The sequence below is a fragment of the Micromys minutus genome (genome assembly GCF_963924665.1).
Source record: "Micromys minutus genome assembly, chromosome: 23".
Lineage (NCBI taxonomy): Eukaryota > Metazoa > Chordata > Mammalia > Rodentia > Muridae > Micromys > Micromys minutus.
Window position 1 is genome coordinate 12,771,859 of NC_137958.1, and position 21,440 is coordinate 12,793,298.

At 41.8% G+C, this 21,440-nt stretch overlaps 1 protein-coding gene across 1 annotated transcript in view; it reads left to right on the plus strand.

Moving 5' to 3' along the window:
• RELN (reelin) overlaps positions 1-21,440 on the plus strand; it is a gene marked incomplete at its 5' end in the record, with an annotated part of 413,261 nt that overhangs the window by 337,717 nt on the left and 54,104 nt on the right. The window contains 11 exons of the mRNA XM_080936108.1: positions 1,419-1,559; positions 1,663-1,840; positions 5,022-5,106; positions 6,035-6,217; positions 7,748-7,919; positions 8,021-8,123; positions 9,786-10,015; positions 15,496-15,716; positions 17,756-17,903; positions 20,061-20,319; positions 21,159-21,408. Of these exons, the coding sequence (XP_080792234.1) occupies positions 1,419-1,559; positions 1,663-1,840; positions 5,022-5,106; positions 6,035-6,217; positions 7,748-7,919; positions 8,021-8,123; positions 9,786-10,015; positions 15,496-15,716; positions 17,756-17,903; positions 20,061-20,319; positions 21,159-21,408 (1,970 nt within the window). The remainder of the gene's footprint in view (positions 1-1,418; positions 1,560-1,662; positions 1,841-5,021; positions 5,107-6,034; positions 6,218-7,747; positions 7,920-8,020; positions 8,124-9,785; positions 10,016-15,495; positions 15,717-17,755; positions 17,904-20,060; positions 20,320-21,158; positions 21,409-21,440) is intronic.

Sequence of the window (21,440 nt, forward strand, 5' to 3'; positions counted from 1 at the left end):
AAGGATGCTTCTGCTCCTAGAGAAAATTCTTTTGTGACCTAGGGCATTGTCTGCTTTCTCACTCCTCTACAAAATACCTGACAGTGGGTACTTAAGGAAGTATTTATTTTGAGTCACAGTTCCAAGGTAAAGACCATCCTGGCAGGGACGTTCTAGTAGCTGGGCCACACTGCATTCACAGCCGAGACCCTATAGAAATCAATGTTTCTGCTTTCTCCTTAGTCAGGGCCCTACCCCACCTGTGGCACTGCCCATGTCCAGGGTGGAGCTTCCCTCTCCAGCTAAATCTCTCTGGACACACCCTCATAGAGACCCAGATATGTGTTTCCAAGGGGATTCTAAGTCCCGGGAAGTTGACAATGAGGATTGGTCATTGTGCTTAGTACATCCCAAAGAGCAGACTATACACACTACAGAAAATAGGGAGCTGTATCCAGTGCTTAGCTGTAGAGACAGCAAACTCAGAATAGAAAACACAAACACATACCAGAAACCGTTTAGGGTCTGTAGTGGGAAATAATAAGAAAGGAACACCACCTCATGCTAAGGCTGGCTAATGTCTGGTCCCAACAGTCTCAGTGACTCCATGGCTAGCTTCAGCAGTGACCAACCATCTTGCTAAGTTTCCATAGTGGGTCATTCCACACAGCCCCATGCAGCCATCTGCCCCTTGTGGTTATAATCACAATTCCCAGTAACCAGGCAAAATCAAAACTCTGGAGGCTTGTAATTTATCAATCAGATTTACATCAGTAAATTCTCACTCCACAAAACATCCACACAATAAACTCTGAGCCAATTGAAATTGATATAAACTGCCCACCTAGATAAGACAAATTGTCCCGTAATTATCCATCCCTCATAAGATTTCCATAGCAACTTGTGGCTATTTAAAGCCACGTGGATCTGTGTCATCCTTCTCTTCCTCCATTTCTTTTCCTCTCCTGTCTCTCTATCTCTCCCACCTCTCAAAAACTCTATGCCTACCCTCCTTTCCTACTGTCCAAATCATAGGCCTTGCCTTATGTAAGGCTCCAATTTTTCTTTTGTTGAGCCTTTGGTCTTTTTCCTAGTGCCTAACACCAGTAGAAGGCTGAAAGCAAATGCTAATATTCTTCATGAACTTCAAAAACACAAAGCATGATTTCCAGATAATGTTTCTGTGTCCCACACGTTAACATTCCTATGAGAGAAGTTACAGTTCAGATAGTGTTCCTTCTGTTCTCCTCTCGATGGGCCAAGAGGAGAGAGCATTTACTACTTAGTGTGCAAGTAAAAGTATCTCAGAGGAGAAACCAGACTGTGGAAGAGGGTGCTTCGTAGGGAAAGGAGAAATAAAACAGATACCCATGCTTTCAAAACTGCCTATCAAACCAACATTGTCGGGTTTATGTTTTTGTTTGTTTGTGTTTGGTCAGTTCTCCCAGGACCCGGTTCAGATGGATTCAGGCCAACTACACCATGGGAGCAGATTCCTGGGCTATTGATAATGTCGTGCTGGCCTCAGGCTGCCCTTGGCTGTGCTCAGGACGAGGGATCTGCGATTCGGGGCGCTGTGTGTAAGTTCATATATGAACACTTTCCTTGTCTGCGGTGCCACGTGAAAACCGGCTTGCTGGTGTCATTATAAATGATGCTTTTTCTCCTCCTGTTTGCTGGAAGGTGTGACCGGGGCTTCGGTGGGCCCTTCTGTGTTCCTGTGGTTCCTCTCCCCTCCATTCTGAAAGATGACTTCAATGGGAACTTACATCCTGACCTTTGGCCTGAAGTATACGGGGCAGAGAGGGGGAATCTGAATGGTGAAACCATCAAATCTGGAACATCTCTGATCTTTAAAGGGGTAAGCCGAGAGTGATCATGTTCCTCTCATCCTGAGCCCCACTGCTGGACACACTTCTGGGTTTCTCCTTTGTCTGTATTTCAAGCACAGCTGCGGCCTTCTCATGCACATCCTCTCTCATTAAGCACATTCATATTTTTTCCTTTTTCCTTCTTTCTCCCTCCCTCACCTCCCCACTTCCGTCTTGTCTCTGAGATAAGGTCTTTCTGTGTCTAGTACTCCCATCTTTGATGGTCATTTGCACCTAGCACTTTCCCTCTGCTTTGGAGATCAGACTTCCTTACTTTCTGCTGGAATTAATACATAAGAATACAAACAGGTGTACATAGTCTTTAGAATCTGGTTCCTAGAAGGGAGCATTTTATAGTACTGAATTTTTATCTTAAAGTATTTGCAAATCATTTCACGAAATCTTTCCTTTTGTTCCTTTTTTCTTTCTTTGTTGTTGTGGTTGTTGTTGTTGCTGTTCCTATTTTGTGAACTTCTTCCTGCCCGGAGTGGAGTAGAACCTTTACTTAAAGGCGACTTTTAGAAAACAAGGTGGTTATGTCATGTTAACTTGCACTCCCAGACATAGTTAATGAGCCTTTATAGTCTGCCCTAGCTGTGTAGTTACAGACGTGTTAAGCAGCCGAATGATACTGCGTGCACAGCTGACACCTCTCCGTGTGTGAATGCGTGCCACATCCTGTCCCACTCAGCAAGGAGAAACTGACTAATCTAGGTGTGCAAATGAGCCCCTTGGTGAAAGTCTGCATGGATTTTTGTAAAACCCTAATGAGTCAGACCAAGCACTAAGAAAATTAGACACCCTGGAACTTTTTCAATTATAGCTAGTGGATGCCAGCTAGCATACTCACTTGAATCCAAATTCCCCTTAAGTTTTACATGAGTAGAGAAATACTTTCTGACCTGAGAGATTTATAAGCCCCCAAGAGTGCTGGTGGACCAGAGACACTGGGACAGCCCATGGAAACCCCCGGTCTACAGGGATTAGTCTTATCTAAGAACATTGAGGGCCCGTGACCTCCACGTTGACACACCCCATTCCAAGCAGCTGACAAAACCAAAAGAACAGAAGCCTTGCAACATTTTTATTTTTTGCCTCAAGGGTCTTCACCCGATAAGTTTCCAAGCACTAGAATTACCCTAGTCCTTAAGACTTACAAGTAGGATATAACTGTAGGCTCTGTTTTCCCTTCAGCCATGCAAATGCAAGAGCAGCCAAGCATTGTGCCTTATATGTATTATCCATCACCTCTGCAAGATGTAGACAGCCCAGTGTGCGCCATGCAGTAGGCTTCAGTGTGACCTACAAAGGCATTCTTTCATGAAGAAAGGAAATGACAGCTTCTTGTAATGTTAAAGGTTCGGGAGCATTCTCCGCTATCAAAACAGCTTGTTAGATTAAAAAAATAATATTTTTTTGTTTTTGGCACAGATAGATCCCTGAACCTGGTGACAGAAGGGGACAGAAAGCAGTCTGTGGAATAATGGTGGTTGATAGCCCCACCACATAAATCCCATGTCAAGTGTTGGAGCCAATACTGCCAGCACACAAGAGAGGGCCTTCAGATTACAAAACATGTCCAGTATCCTGGGCAAAGCAGTGCAAAGTGGGTCCTTGCGCAGTGGCTGGGCTTGCCCTTTGGACAAACTGGTTTCATACTTACATTCCATAGCCAGTGGGGGAGAGTAATAATCCTTCATCCTGGCGAAAGCCAAGGATATCTATTCATGGCATCTCTGAGCTGCCTGAGGATGCCACCTTTGCTCACAACCTCAGTTTCCATGGGACCCTGAGCTAGAAAAGAACTTGAGGTATTATTCTTGCTTATGCTGAGGGAGGAGGGGAAACACAGCAAGCAAGACATGACGGACAGGCACCAATTAATCACTGCGGTAAGGCCACGGATTGTTAGGCACAAAGGGAAAAGAAAATGTATTTGTACACGGCCTTTCATAGCTACCTTCAGTCCGAGAAGTTGATAATTGTAATGTGTAAAGAGATGGGAATAAGTGAGTGATGTTTTTTATTAGACTACCCAAACACCTTTGGGTTCTAAGTGCAAAATGAAATTATTTCTTCCCTTAAAATCCAAATTAAAGATGAGTTAGTAGATAAGACACTGTTCTCTCTCTCTCTTTCTTTCATTTGCAACATGAGAATATTATCTCTGTGTTGGGAATACTTACTAAAGTGTCTGCTAAAACCCAGCATGTTATAGGCATTCAAACATAGGTTTGCTCCCACAGCTGTAAGCGACAGTGGTCTGTAATAAGCATGAAGTAGAGGAAACGCTTTACTTTTCCTAGCTAGTACAATGTTGGGCCTTTGGTAGTTGATAATTAGGAAACCAGTCAGCATTCCAGCCTCAAAGTGACTGTGGAAAAGTCACTTTGCTCAGCTGAGAAATTGAAAGCCTCTTTGGACCTCGGAACATTTGCATACTGAAATGCAGCTAGGTGGCTGTCACCACAGTCCTCTCTATCCATGAAACAACAAAAAAGACCTTCTGAGATGGCGATTCCAGGCAACCAGAAGTAGTTAATTAGCAGAAAAAATTACTAAAGCTAACGTGATCGTTTTTCGTGTTGTGTGGCTTCTCTGCATGAGTGGTTCCAGTCTAGGCATGGCGACCTGTCTTCCTTCTGCCTTATTTAACTTGGCCAACTGCAGTGTTGTGTCAGCCTGAAGGAGAGCCTCCTGGGGCTGACAGGGCAGGCAAAGCAGCAATGAGTTCCTAGGACTCCTCGGAGCCCTGGAAAAGTTATCTATTAGTTCTTGGCCTCCAGCAGGAACTCGCCACACATTTTTTTTTTTATCTTTTTCCTCCTCCCTTCTTCTACAACACGCTGTGATCAAAGGAGACTATTTTAAAAACTCCAGTAGTGGATGATGTTACCGCTTTTGCACCACTTTTAATAAGAGCCACAGAAAAGTATGAATCAGTGGCAGACAATGACATTGTGTTGCTTAAATACAGAAAACGAAGCCCATTAGGAGAAAGAGAAGACCCCTCCCCTTTCCCTTTAAGCTGGACCCAACATTACTGCTCATCATATGTGGCTGTCGTTATCTCTAACTCTGTCACTGTCACTCAGCAAGTTAATGCAAGACAAGTATATACAGTTTAGGGGATTCTGCAGTGAAGTAAGGATCCCTTCCCTTTGTTTCCAGGAGGGGCTACGAATGCTTATTTCAAGAGACCTGGATTGCACCAATACTATGTACGTCCAGTTTTCTCTCCGATTTATAGCAAAAGGTAAGCTGTTCCTGTGGCATCATTATTTTCCTCCAGAACACGCCCTGTGCACAGTCTCTGCTCCATAAAGATGTTGCCTCTGTGAGGGTCCCTAAGTTCCACTGTCCACAGATGGGCTTTGATACAAGTTCCTCCTACCATAGTGGTGAGGTAATGGTTTCAAACCGTTTAATATAAAAGGGATTACCATGCTAGTTAGTGAACTCACCACCATGACCTCAAACCCTTCCGCCGCTGCGCTCTAGCTATCAGAGGTTTAAATTGTTATTAATTTATCAACATATAAGGTTAGTTGTACAGGTGTAAATCCTTCCAGAACACCACCCAGTCTTTCTGACTTTTCATACCTCATTAAATAATTTTCTTTAAAAATAATGTCACTGTGGATATAAGAAAATTCCAGGTGACTTTTTAAATTTATATTCTCTTGATTTAAATGCTTCGACCTTTGCAAAACTGATGTCAGCAGAATGAATGTTTTCATTTTAATTTGGTATCTCCTAGCTAGATACATAGATAGATAGACAGACAGAGAGACAGACAGACAGATGATAGGTAGAAGATAGATGATAGATAGATAGATAGATAGATAGATAGATAGATAGATAGATGGAAGAAAGATAAATAGACAGACGGACGGACGGACAAATGGATGGATGGATGGATTTTATAGATAGAGCAGGCATATGTGTGCATGTATGTCCTACACATATCTTGAAGAGAAAGGATGTCTGCAGTTGGATGTTTTTTAAATATATTCATACCAAAGCCTGACCTGTAATTCCTCAGTTGTCACTGAAGGATTTGGAGCAGAAAGCCTCCAGGTTAATATAAACTGCCGCATGTTCTCATGAGACCCGTAGGACTAGCTCAGGGCACGCTGTATCCTCATCACGGTGTGCTTTAGGCTGTGCTGTCTTCTCCCTAGGTACTCCAGAGAGATCTCACTCCATCCTACTACAATTCTCTGCCAATGGAGGAATCACCTGGCACCTGATGGATGAGTTTTATTTCCCTCAAACGACCAGCATACTGTTCATTAACGTTCCCTTGCCACACAGTGCCCAAACCAATGCTACGAGATTCCGACTCTGGCAACCGTACAATAATGGTAAAAATGCACGCATTCTGTCTTGATCTCTGGTGGCTGCATGTTAATGTTCCTGTCCCTCTATCATGGAGAAAGGCTTGCCCAAGAGGCTCACTGGCTGTGTATGCCACTCACATTTTACATGCCTTCCCTTTGACTGATCTCAGGGAAGAGCCAGCTTTCTTGGTCTTTTTCACCTCTGTCGTAGTCAACTGATAAAGTCTTGGTTTAGTTTGCCACCATTTGGATTTTGCTGAGATATCTTCCCCTCTCCTCCCAGGCTAGCCCAAAACTCACTACACAGCTCAGAACAGTTTTGAATTCAAGATCACCTTGCCTGGGCCTCCCAGTTTTGTGGGGATTACAGAAATGAGCCACAGAACTTAGGCATTTTGCTTTGCTCTGTTTTATGTTTTGTTTCTGATAATCCTTCATTACCATTAGTTGCTTACCAATAGCAACTTTGTTTCATTGAATTTATTTAGGATGCGCCATTCTTTTTTTTGGGGGGGGGGGAGTAAATTAATTTTATTGACTGGCATTTTATTAGTGAAACAGAGCATTGTGAAAAAGTAAAAGGAATTTAGACAGAGCCAACCGTGCCTTACATCCTTATCACATTCACTGGTCCTGTCACATGAAAAGCAAGCAGCATTTCACGTTTACAGAAGATTTTTTTCAGATTTCTAGCTTTGATTTCCTCTTATAATTCACTAATGTTGAATCTAAAGGGCCAGACTTTTCCAGAACATGCATCTAACTGTCTAAATAAGTTCAGTTACACCTTATTAATCAGGAATAACAAAAACCAGTTTGAAAGTTACATCTCTAGCTCTAAAATGTAACCCATATATTTCTTTTATAACAAGTAAAAATAAAATTTCAGCATGCTGTAAGATAGATATAATCATTGTAGATTTTTGTTTAAATGTATTCATGTGTGTGAGATGGTATAAAACTCCATGAAATTATATGAAATGTGTATAATATAAATATATATTTTACCTGAATATATATGGATCTCAGAAATGCAGCCAGTTTTAAAATCCAGATGATAGACTCATGGTACATCTGAAATGCTTACTTTTTTTTCTTTTGTGTTCATCAAACACTTTCAAGTCAAGACAATAAAGGAATGCTACTAGAATTAGGGCCACCAGTCACCCCTTGAGTAGATAGTAGACCTCAGTTCTAAGCCAGGGCTGCCAGCCTCACGGACAGATGTCTCACGGATCCCCGAACCACCACACTGCTGGAGAGCAGTCCACAGCAGTGCTCTGACTGACAGGACAGCACACACTCACAAGCTGCTCGATCTCAGCTTCCCGGGATCAGAGTGACTGTTCTGTACCGTGGCGTTTAATATGCTTACAAGTTTATTTTCTTCACACTCTGATGGCTGTGAATGTGCTGCCATGAGGCTTGTGAGTTTTGACTGAAAAACATATGTTGAAACTGTTGTCATTGGGGTTTTCCTGCCGCTTGCTTTTCTTTCAACAAAATAAATCTGATCTTCTTTGGGAAAACTTGATTTATCCTGAACTGTCTCAGGTAAGAAAGAGGAAATCTGGATCATAGATGACTTTATCATTGATGGGAACAATTGGAACAACCCTGTGCTGCTGCTGGACACATTCGACTTTGGGCCCCGGGAAGACAATTGGTTTTTCTACCCAGGTGGTAATATTGGTCTTTACTGCCCGTATTCTTCAAAGGGAGCTCCGTAAGTATTTAACTGAAAAGCTAAAGGTAAAACCATTGCTTCACACAAATCAGGTGGAATTTTTGCCTAAAGAGTTTCCTTTTTGCTCTCTTGATAACCAGAGAGGAAGATTCGGCCATGGTGTTTGTTTCAAATGAAGTTGGCGAGCACTCCATCACCACGCGTGACCTAAGTGTGAGCGAGAACACTATCATTCAATTTGAGGTATTGACTGTGCCCTCCTAGAAATGCTTTAAATTTTGTACTGACCAAAACCTTCGTGAGAAGAAGAAAGTCTTTACTGTGACTTCCTCTTAAGGTCATGAAAGGTTTATGTCATAACTCGCTTTTATTATCAGACCAACGTTTGTTTCAGAAATAGAGTTGCTTGTGACATAGTTCTCTGCTCCCTACTACAATAAGTGTTGAAATAATTACTTTATAATTAGAAAAATGTGAAAGAATGCTATTGTGGTCTTGTTCTTCTGACAGTTTTTATATGAAATGAGAATGCCTTAGGACCTAGGTCAATCTAACGGTAGTTAGGTTGTACTATACCAGCATACTAGCAGGATCTTTATCATGCTATTCTGATAAAACAATATCACACTATTTTTACAATTTTAAATATACTATGTGTACTTGACATTTCATGCATTCCTTATATTTGTCAAAAAAAATAGATTCATAATTAAAACATTTGCATCTTGAAAACATTTTGCATAAAATCAACAGAATCAAAGGCTTCTTGTGCCAGTGTTCCAAGTAGTATCATTTTTCTGATCTCTAACTTGGTTATATTTCCTGATTTTATGGTTTAAATACTAAGAAAAAATAGTACTTTTGTCTCTTTTAGGAACTGAGGTAGAAATTAGTGCTTAGAGTCGGAAAGTTCATCAACTTCCAATTGGTTTCTCAGTGGAGGTAAAGGGGTAAACATGGCCGTCTGCCATTCTCTGTGTTCGTTCCCTTCTAATCGACTCACTGCATATTAAACAGTTCCCACATGATCACCATAGTAAGTCAAGGGTCATCCACATTGGAAGGGTGAGCTCTGGTACAGAAAGAGCTGCCTGCATGTAGCAGGAAGGAGCTTATCAGGAAAGGAGGGGAGGGAGACGAGACAGGGAGAAAGAAAGGAAAGGTCAAAGGTTACAAATTTGCCATTAGACAGAGAACCTACATGTTCAGTGTCCAGCATATGGACTAGAGTTTTAGTATACAACTGTGTTACATACTGGAAATTACAAAGCCAACTTTAGGTTCCTTACCACACACCACATGTATGTATACAAGAATGCATGTACAAAGGGAAGGTTTCCTTACCTGTAACTGTCACTACACCATATATGCTATCTCAAAACTCTTTTTGTCTTAAATAGAATGTTTGAAAATCTTCTCTGGGGTGAGGGGGGATAACAATGACTTGTGCTGTTTTGTTTTTATATTGAATGTGTGTTGACGACTCTCCAAGTTAAAAGCGTTTGGAATGATTTATAAGTGTCATAAAAAAGAACAGGGGCGTTACTGCACAATACACATAAGGAAGCTAGGAGTTAGGACTAAGAAAATACTTTTCATTATAGTCTTATTGGCTTGACAATTAAAAAAAAAAAGGCCAAAGTTAAATTTGGAATTATCTCATCCTTGTTCATTTTCTGTTTCTCATAACATGAGAGAAAATGGCTTTTATAGTGGCCTTTTTAGGAGTCCTTCTGAAGAAGATATAATTTAAGGTAATATATGATGTCACTTAGAGAACAGATCCTTCAGAGTGGCATATTTCAAAAAGACCCTCCTCCGGGATTAAATCAACTGCAAGAAACATGGTCAGTGTGCGGGCCCCTTGCTCTGAGATAATCTCATCACATTTTCTTTCATCCCAAGATCAATGTTGGATGTTCCACTGATAGCTCATCTGCTGATCCGGTCAGATTGGAATTTTCAAGGGACTTTGGAGCCACCTGGCACCTGCTGCTACCCCTCTGCTTCCACAGCAGCAGCCTGGTCAGCTCCTTGTGCTCCACTGAGCATCACCCGAGCAGCACCTTCTACGCGGGGACCACCCAGGGCTGGAGGAGGGAGGTCGTGCACTTTGGGAAGCTGCACCTTTGCGGGTGAGGATCTGCCAACTGGCAGCGCTTGTCTCTCGTTTGCCGACTGCCCTTCTAAAGTTATCAGGGAGAAGATCCCACTTTGCGTTTGTTTTCAGTTCTCACTTGAAAGAGATCAGTAGACATTCAGAGCAGGAAAAAAGAGATAATATTACTACTTGTACATAGTCTGAGGCTAGAGTCAAGAGCATACTGTGGATTGCATACTTGAAATCTGTTGTCCCATGCATCTTTAACAATCGAAAGGAAGCGAGATGATGCATTTCTCTCATAATGGTGCCCGTCTTCCCGGGGGCTCTCACCTCACACTATAAATACAGTAAAAGCACAGTGCCTTCACACACACCCTGTGGGCATGTATGGAAGCCTACGGCCATATTCCTGGCATCTCATAAAAGGGGCATTAACACTTTCCCCCCTGAGCATTTTTACTTTCTCAGTTCCTCTCAGCGTTCTCGTGGCATTATATTTGTCTCTTCTGTGGAAAAGCTATTTGGAGATACAGGACTTCAACTCCCATAGAGAAGAATAGATGAGTGTAGTTTTGAAAATAAAACTTAGAACAAACAAAGGAAACAGCAAGGACGTTAGCAAAGCAGCCAAGCGGAGTCTCAACCTTCTTGATGCAGTTCAGTACAGTTTCTAGTGTTGTGTTAACCCAACCAGAACGTTATTCTCATTGCTACTTCGTAACTGTGATTTTGGCACTGTTATAAATCGTAATATAAATATCTGTGTTCTCCAGTGGTCTTGGGAAACTCCTGTCCAAGGGTCATTCTACCCTCAAAGGGGTCACACCCCGCAGGTTGGGGGCACAGTTTTAGACTACCATTCATTCTTTCAGTGCATATCAGAAAGAAGTATTGCTGTCTCACCTTTAAGATGAAAATTTATGCTCAGTCCTCGAGAGCAGCTAGGTATGATTAGACCTCTCCTGCCTATGAGCCAAAGAAGAACTTGTCACTTTTCCAAAAGAATGAAGGTACACTTTCAAAAGATAGCCTTGCCTTGAGGCATAACCCATCCACCCCTCATCATGTCCCAAGAGCTGTCTCCATAATTTGCTTCTGAAGACCATAAGTACTTTCTAGTGTTGACTGTGTCACGTGTTATGTCGTGAAGGCGGAACATTTATAGACACTCAAGGTTTTCCTCACATACAAATATCACTCAACAGGCTGCCCTCTGCACTCTGAAGTGATGGCTGGGATGGGGTGAGGGTTGCAAGGAGAGTCGGCAGACATCACAGAATTGTGCCACCGAGATTGATGCTGAGCTCCTGTGGGCTAGCAAAGCTGTTCAGAGAAGAAATGGGCAGGAGGCAGTATCTCTGCAATAGGAAAATTAAACTATCTGGAATCAGTCTTAATATAGAAAATGGAAGAATTGATTAAAAGATACTGGGAAGTGTGTGGTTCTTACTCTTATTAACCTACCATCAATGTCAAATAGATCCTGTTCTATTCCTGTTCAGTTCCTGTCCCCCAGGACTCTTGATTCCAAATCTCCTTTTAAAAAAAAAAAATCTCAACAAAAAAAAAAAAAAAAAGAGCTCTTATGTGGACAATTATTATGTTTTTTTAATTATGTGAATACACATTCATGTGCGTAAGTGTGTGTATAAGCATGAATGCCTGTTGTGGAGAGCAGAGGTTAATGTCTAAAATAGACATGAGCCCCTTGCAAGATGTATAACTGAATTGAAAAATACTGTTTATTTTCTCATCTAAAAAAAAAAATCTCAATACACATTCACGGACAAAAGCCCAGGGACTACTCCTGGACACACTAGGCATGGTCTGATTGTGTCATCCCAAAATTCATATGCTGAAATTCTTACCTTTAAGATGATACATAGCCTGAGGAAGTTGTGCCTTAGAGGAGGTGGTTGTAGTCATCATAAGGGAGGCTCCAGAAAACCACATTGCCTCTTGTACCATGTCAAGACACAGCTAGAGAGCACCTATAAGAATGTAGAGCAAGCCCTCCGCAGGTACTACACTAGCTCCTCGGTCTTGGGCCTTCAGCTCCTACAGTGATTACAAAGAATAAATGTCATTTTTTATAAGCTACCCAGTTCACATCAACTGAAAGCAACGTGAAACAGATACTTTTGACCAAAGTAGTCCCTCAGTTCCATCATGGCGATACTGAGAAGAACCAGGCCTCCTCTTCAGTGGGCCTCTGCTTTTCTCTGACTTCCTAGTCAGCAAAGGGCCTGACAGGTTGTAGCCATGATCCTGGTGTACGACCTAAGGCCTGCTTCGGAATTCCCACATGCAGGTAATCTTACCCGAAGCACATGAAGTAAGTCAAGAGTCCTGTGAGAGAAGGCTGCCCATACCAACAGAACCAAGCTGCAGGACCTCACCTCACAGGCTGGCATCCTCTGTGGTACACCCACATGTAAGCATAGCAGCATATTTTGGGGATGTAAGCAAGGGAAATACAGATGTCTCTGTTTCACCCACTAGAGGAAATCCATTTTAAAAAAAAATATAGTCCTAACATACAGAGTTGAGACTTGGCATGTTACTTGTATTCCAAGTCATTTTCTTCCTATGGGAAGGAGTCATGCCCATACTGTTATTGCCCAAACTGTTTTCAGCCATTTCTGTGGAGGGAGGGTTTTATACACATTTTTTGTCTCAAGAAAAGAATTAGCCCTGTTTTTAAAACCCACACAGGCGTGAATGGCTGGAAGGCAAAACTGAAAATTTCTCAACTCAGTGAGCCATTCCTGGGTTTGCAATCAACAGGGGACATAATAATAGCACAAATGTTAGCAGCCAGAGGGGGGGAGAGGGAGGGAGAGGGAGAGAGAGGAAGAAAGAGAGAGGGAGGAGGGAATGTGTTATGCTTAAAATACCCTTTTCTCTGACTTTAATGAACACTGGATACAAACATGGGCACACAGATAAATAATTAAATATATAATGTTTTCAATGCCAAGTTTTTTACATTTTAATTAACATATAATTATATCACTTGCCCCTTCTCCTCCTCCCTCCAGCCCCTCCCATGCCCCCACTCTCAAACTGACAGCTTCCACAGACCCTTTACATACAAAATACGTTGAATTTCCACCCCATTTTATACACATCACCTTTCAGCCGGGCATCTTTTTGACTTGAAACTGTCTTAAGGGTTTCATTGTGTGCAGTTTCATAGCAAGTCAACCAAAGGCCCCTACTGACTGGAGACAGTGTTCTGTGCTCAAAATTCTAAGTGTGTACTTTGAGGAAGCAGATCCTTCGAGCAGGGCTGGCTAGAAAATTTTTCACACTGAGATCTCAGCCGAAGGGAACCACAGCAAACCCAGGCTCTTGGCCCATTTGTCATGGCATTTGCAGTTTCTGTGCCAAGGCGAGCGAGCACTAATAAATACCCAAACCAAGGTGGTTCATTTGTATTCAGAACATTTGAATAAATAAGTTCAAACAAAATCCATGTGGGCTTTTCTTCAAAGGAAAACTCCAGCCATTTCCCTCAGCTCAGGAGTCTGAAAGTTCAAAAGGTAAGCAGTGTCTTCGAGGAGACTAAACTCTGACAAGTATAGGAGAGCCTGCTGTCATTATCAGTTGGCATTTGGGGGGCAGCCTAGTCTACCTGGGGTCTTGCTGTAAACAATGAGACAGCCCATGAGAACTTGGCTCCATCTGCCTTAGTCCCTGTTATACTGCAGAGGCTTAGCCAGCTTCTGCCTCTTCACCCATTCCCAACCCTACTGTTCAACTTCAGTTTCTGCTTCTCAAATTATAAACTAGACACAGTTTAGCTTCTGTGGTAACAAGAAGATGGATAAATCTATGGGTCACAAGAGCAAGTGTCTGTGTCCCATCTAATTCCCTGTCCCTCTCTTCCATCTTCTCTGAGCTGACTTTTATACATGCTAATATATATATATATATATATATATATATATATGTTATTTCTGGATTTCTGGTTAAATATATGGATTATTTCCAGTAACATGATAACTCACTTGCTAATTTTGGTGATGATGATGATTTGGAGGATATGTGTGGAGGGTTGGTTAAGTTTATATTAAAAAAAAAAAAAAAAAAAAAAAACAGGGTTCATTCTGACCTAGAACTCTGTGTAGAGGCTGACCTCAAACTCATGAGAGTCCTTCCATCTCTATGTCGGGTTCTGGGATTACAGGTGTGAGCCACCAACCCTGGCATATTCAGTTACCTTCTCTTACAAATAAATAAATAAATAAATAAATAAATAAATAAATAAATAAATAAATAAATAAACAAAACAAGACACGAGAAGAGGCAGCCCAAAAAAATAAATCTAATTTTCGAACTTTTATTTCTTTCTTAAAAATACTGAGCAGCTACTGTGTTAAAAGCCGTGATAGCAGGATCGTGAAAGGGTGTAAGGGTGTGGTGAAGGAGGTGTAGACATTAGCTTCTACAAGCGTTCTGCTGATAGAAGAAGTAGGCATGATTTAAATAATTCCAGCAATCATACTGTGGTGATGGAAATGCCATCACAACTGTGGCAAAGCATAACCCGAAAACCCAGCAATTCCACTACCATTCTCTCCTGACAAACGCTGGTGCTACCACTGTGTTCCCAGTAACATGGTTCTCAACAGCCAGAGGGTGGAAATGATCAAACCTATGAATGAACAAAGTTGATAATTCCCCCGTGATGAAACAAAAAGAGGAAGGAAAGTCTGAAACTCCCTACAAGTGAATGGGCCTTGAAAATGTGAACATGGGGGCCTGCAGAGACGGCTCGGTGGTTAAGAGCACTGACTGCTCTTCCAGAGGTCCTGAGTTCAAATCCCAGCAACCACATGGTGGCTCACAACCATCTGTAATGAGATCTGATGCCCTCTTCTGGTGTGTCTGAAGACAGCGACCGTGTACTCATAAATAAATCTTAAAAGAGAAAACATGGACGCTGAAGGGATGTAGCCAAACATAAACCATATGTTGCACGGTTTCAGTGCTAAGGCGTGCTCAGAATGGGTAAATCCACAGAGGCAGACAGAGGGTTGGTGGTAGCCAAGGAGAAGTAGATATGGCAGGGCTACTGGGGCCTGGGGTTTACGGTCAGGATGACAAAACACATTGGAACTAGGATAAAAGTAGGCACAGAATTGTGCATCTTATGTGGTTTGTGGTTGATTTCGTGTTTCATGAGGTTTGCATCCATTTTTAAGGGGTTAGTTATGCACAGGGTTGACAGTAAACTAGTCTTTACCAAGAGAGCCAGTGTTGGAACCGTAGGAAGATCAGGTGCAATGACAGGTAAAATTCCACTGCCAAAAACAAAAACAAAAAACAATTAGAATTTTCTGCAAATAGTAAGTCTCATTTCCTTCCGTTTTCTAAATCTTGTTTTCTTCTTCTTCCATTGATACGTAAGTCGTAATTTCCCTTCATTTATGGGACCAAGTGTGCTGACTGTAAAGATGAAATATTTATTGGCTAACTTTGAGACCCCTGTGCTTCCTTTTGCAGATCTGTGCGTTTCCGTTGGTACCAGGGGTTTTACCCTGCTGGCTCTCAGCCGGTCACATGGGCCATTGACAATGTCTACATCGGTCCCCAGTGTGAGGAGATGTGCCACGGTCACGGGAGCTGTGTCAATGGAACCAAATGTATCTGTGACCCGGGATACTCTGGGCCAACCTGTAAAATAAGCACCAAAAATCCTGATTTTCTCAAAGATGATTTTGAAGGTAAGCTTTTATGTGCTGTTCTTGAAAGAATTTACATATAAACAGAATCTTCGATGGAGAATTAACCACTCATATAGTCTAATAGCTGTCGTTACAATCGCCAACACACCAACGTCCATTTTTCTCCGAGTTTTATAGGTTACACTTTTGACATGGCGGTTGGTGAGGGAGAATGAAGAAGACTTTAATTGAGGAATGAGCGTCTTTCGCTCCCTTTTGTCAAATGTATTTAATGTTCAATAGACAGGTTGGGTCATTAATGTCTTGATACTAGATTTTGATGGGATAAGTTATACACATACGAACCTATAAGGAAAGTCAGACAAATTCCTTCGTATTAGTCAGATGATTATATTTAACATTTATTAGCTAGTTGAGAATTGTGCACAGCACATGTTGATCATTCATCCTCTCGTCTGACTCTCCCTAGATTCACTGATCCACTCATTTCCTGTCCCTCCCCACACTCTGTCCTTTTTATTTCCCCTTCAAGTTTGAACTGCCCAGATATTCATGGATGTGGGGCCTTGCCTGGGGAATGGTCTTATCGTGGCTATCCTGTTAGACCACCCCGTCTCTCCCTTCCTCCACAGCAGACCTTAGCCTCAGCTAGGGAGAGACTCCATGCTGGTCTGCCTCCGTGCTGGAAGTTGGTCTGGCCGGGCACGTTCAGGACCTGTGCACACTAACTATTACGGCTGCTTTATTTACACGACGTTTATACTACATGGAATTGCTGATCAGTGACAAGAGAATATGCCTAAGGGATGATCTTGGGTTATAAGAAACAATTTCCCAGAAACTTTGGTTCCACCAACTATTCAGGCAGCCTCTCCTTTTCCACGCCTTTATTTTACACCAATACGCATGACCACAGCGTTACAACACATAAAAATGCACATTATCATGTCCTAGTTATTTTGGGAGCATGAGTTGCAGGTGTGCATTTACCAAAGGATAGATTAAACATTTTCACATGGTGAACCGATACAGCAGCTGTGTGTGGTAGTGAATCACACCAAAAGATTTTGTTTGCCTCCGTTTTCTGTAAGACTTTTAATCGGTTTTTTATTTTAGTAATTGTGAAATGTTAATAATCATTTTATTATTTATACTTTTAAATATTTTAAAACTACATTTAGGTACAAAGACATGGTGGGACATTGCACGGCCATAAAAAAATTGAATTATTAATTTATGCTACAGTCTATATGAACCTTAGAAATAATACAATAAATAAGAGAAACAAAACCCCCAAAAAGAAACAAGACCCCCAAAAAACCCAGTGCATATTCTGTTTGTGTGAAACATCCCAAATAAGCCCTCCTTGGAGGTTGAAAAAAAGAAACAGGCTGTTTGTTTGGCAGAGATGCAGAAGAAAGGAAAGCTACTGCTTTATTTATACAGGCTGCTTCTCCTTGAGGGGATGAAAACCTTAAAATAGCTACTGGTGAAGGTTTTACATCAGAAATATACTAAATAATATTTTGGGTTATTCACTTTTTAATTGTTAATACAGTAAACATGTCTTGTGTATTTACTTTATTTAAAAAAAAAAACCTAAATCTAGTACTTATATCTGGGTAGATTTGAAAAATAGCTTTGAAGACATTTAACAGTAACTATTAAATTATATTTAAATTTCTGTGATTAAAAAAAAATCCATTTTCAAAAGATACTGTGTTATTCCTCCATGAACCTGCCTTACATTAGAAAGGACAAGGTAGAGCAGGCTCCCTTTCTTCTGGCCTCATTCACTTCCTGACTAACCAGCATTTTTCTTTGATGTGGCACTTGCCTGCCTGAATCGTAGATACTTAGGAAAAGCCCCCTGTCTGACATGTGAACCTTTATGTTAGTCAAGGCTAAAATCGCTGGAGAAGTTCATACGATAAAGAGTCCTTTTATCCCAAAATGCACATTTAATGTTTCTGGCTTTACATTTTAAAACTACATGACACATTCTGTTGTATTTCTTTGAAAATAGAATACAACTACATTTGTGGTCACAGGTGAACCACGTGTTTCTACTTTCTCAGGTCAACTGGAATCCGATCGATTCTTACTAATGAGTGGTGGGAAGCCTTCTCGGAAATGCGGAATCCTTTCCAGTGGGAACAACCTCTTCTTCAATGAGGATGGCTTGCGCATGCTGGTGACACGGGACCTGGATTTATCACATGCTAGGTAATTACGGCACACAGTTGTGGTCATGAAGAAGAAGAAGCCAGAACATTTCAAGGGTGACACCTTCCATGTTGATTTTAGGTGCTGCTTCATTCAAAGTCCCCAACAAGACACACATCACATAATTTCTAATATTTGTTCAATACCTACATCAGCTGTGAAACACCTAGCCAAGCAAATCTACTATCTGTTATTTTATGATCTCGAGAAAATAGGAATGTCTACTTCACTCTAACTTCAAAAAATAATACTGTGTCTGTTTTAGCCTCCGTCTACCAGCTGTTTTCATTAGCACTTGAACTTTAAGAAAACATGTCCATTTATTGTACTGCTTGAGTAAGAAGCTCTGTAGAAATGCAATACATCTTCGAGTTATTTGTGATTTAATAAAACTTCATCTGAAAATTTAATTGAGAATATCTGAAGTATGGTCCACAGTGTTCATAAGCAACGGCCCAGTGCTTCACAAGCACAGAAGTCATTTTCTAAATTGAGCATAGTCACTAAGAAAAAAACATCTTAAGCTGGCTCAGAGAGTCATGCCCTGTCAGAATGTATATCCCTTGGTCACTTGATGAGCCAGAACGTTAACAGCAAAATATAATGTACAGTTTAACGTGTGTAAAATGCAGCCCTGACCTATTTTCAAATGAACAAGGAAATCGTATTTGTGGTTTTAATACATGTCACGGTACTTTAAAATACATCTGAACACTCCCTCTTTTTTTTCTGAATCCAATTCTGATTATAAATAATATAATTCACAGCAAATACAATAATTTTAGTTACTGAAAGCAAAATTTTATTCTATCCCATTCTGATATGCATGGTTAATTTATGTATTCTTTATACCAGATTCTTCAGTACCATCCGTGTTCTCTAACTTAGAAATTACTACGTTTTCCAAATAAGCAATTCAGACATATTTTTCTAAGTAGTAACTTGGTGTTTATAATATCACTAAGTCAATATGAACATCTTTTCAATACAGAGAGTGCACCTAGTTTTTGTGGACACCGTTCCCATTTGAGTGAGCATCACTAGGCACAAACAGTGCACATTTTCATTAATCAGATGTTAAAAGCTGCATTATGTAGCTTACCCAGTAGCACGCTGTGTGGGATTTGCATATATTGACCTTAAAATGTTCCCGTGTAAGATCTCAGTGATTTCAGGGCCATGATATAAATAAATAGAGGTTATGAGAATCATGAGCAATGAATGGCTTTGTGTGTGACACTGATAACATTTATTAGCGGTCCTGTTACATTATTGAGTACACGTGTTACATTTGACATGAAATCTATTCTGGCTTTCCAGTTAGAAGGGTGGCCAGACCGGGCACCAGCAGCTTGCTTGCCAAAGATAACATGCGAGCCAGTTTTCACCGGCTCCCCGGCTGCTTGCTGACACGCTGCCCACCTCCCTGCCAGCTAGGAAAGCTGCCCCTGGCTGGCCGCCACCCTTCTCAGAAGCCAGTATCATCCAGACCCAGACCCAGCAACAGCCAGAGGCTGCTCTAGCTTTCCACCCCCAACCCACACTCACGCTTACCCTTCCCCTGGCACAAGAGACAGAAAGAGGCCCCGGCTTAACACACCTCTTCCAAAAGTGGCCTGGGCTTTTGAAAAGAGGAGCTCCAACTCCTACATGTAAATGTGTCTCCTAAACCAAGTGATGCAAGATCTATAAAGCTACTGGGAAGATGGGAACGGATGGTTTTGCCAGTAATTCGGCACCTGTATTTTATATATATTTTCTTCTAGTTCCAGACACTGGGGGCTGGAATTCAGTTGTCTTCATTAGACACACAGTGCACTCACAGACTTGAACAGCCTTTGGATCTCTCCCAGCATCTTATAAAGTAGCCAAGGGAAGCAATGGCACTGGCTTTCCTAGGACTCCTTAGAGGAGGGACTTGCGACACAAATATGAGCCAGAATTGCCTTTTTCCCCCCCACACTTCACATTTAATTAACTCTCACTCACATTAAAACAGAAAAATCAAGCTTTGAAGTGATCGTTTTGGACACTCATTAAATCATCATATTTATTAACTCCGCCCATTGCCCCCATACTGCCTGGCCGCTTGCCTTTTGTCAGTGACCCGGATTTCTCTTTGAAGTAAAAGGCTACAGTGAGGTCTTCTGGTGTCAGGTTTGTGCAGTTCTTCATGAGACTGGGATGCGGTAAAGGTGTTCCAGACCCCAGGAGCCAGCCGGTGCTTCTCCAGTACTCCCTCAACGGTGGCCTGTCCTGGAGCCTTCTTCAAGAGTTCCTTTTCAGCAACTCCAGCAATGTGGGCAGGTACATCGCTCTGGAAATGCCCCTGAAGGCCCGTTCTGGTTCTACACGCCTCCGCTGGTGGCAGCCATCTGAAAACGGGCATTTCTACAGCCCCTGGGTGATCGACCAGGTCAGTCTCTTCAGAACTATCTACTTTAACTTTCATGACTTTAGAAAGCGTGTAAGCCCAACTCCCGAGCTGGTAGACGCCCAGATAGACAGTCAAGTGACTTGCCCAAGGGCACACAGTTAGATTAGATATGGTGTTTACGTTCCTTTTATTCTCTAGTCCCTCAGTTGCCTAAGCCTATAAAAGTAAAGGACCTGACAGAAGGCCGAGGTCGTGTTCAGAGAGGACGCTGCCATATGGATAGAGGGACTTTATCAAGCGTGATACAGGGTTTTAAGTCTCCAGAAAGGGAAGCATGCAAATTAGCACTGAGGCCACATGCAACTGTTCTCAAATCCTCTTTTCTAGCCTTTGATGCAAAATAAATAACTAAGTCTCCCACAGCATCTTTCTGGACTACTCTAAAGGATCTTCATACATAACACGGTGTCTCAAACAGGACTCAGAGAACCTGTTCACAAATCACAGAGTTCATGCAAAGAATTGCAATTGCAGTGCCTCGAGGCATGGTTGTCCTTAAATAGAAAATTTCACATGAAGATAATCACAGGCAAGCCAGATTTTGCTCTCCCAGCTTGGGGACATGTGCTTTCCAGTGGCACAGTTTGGCCCACAAATGACTGTGAATTGTTTTGTCAGTCCTTTGATTTGTTTTCTGTAGCTCCTTGCCAGATGGGCAAGCAAACCACAGAAACAAGAGCATTCTGAAAACCCCCTAACATTATGCTAGTTGGACAGTACCCGATCCAAGATGGCTGACTGATCAAAACAAACAAAAACAGCTGAACTCTTCGGTATGTTAAAACCCAAATCTGGGGTGTTCTAAAACTTCATTTCAGATTCTTATTGGAGGGAATATCTCTGGTAATACAGTCTTGGAAGATGATTTCTCGACTCTGGACAGCAGAAAGTGGCTGCTTCACCCAGGAGGCACCAAGATGCCTGTGTGCGGCTCCTCGGGCGATGCCCTGGTCTTCATCGAAAAGGCCAGCACGCGTTACGTGGTCACCACAGACATTGCTGTGAATGAGGACTCCTTCCTACAGATGGATTTTGCCGCATCCTGCTCAGTCACAGACTCTTGCTACGGTAAGTGTTCCACGTCCAGACAGAGGGACAGG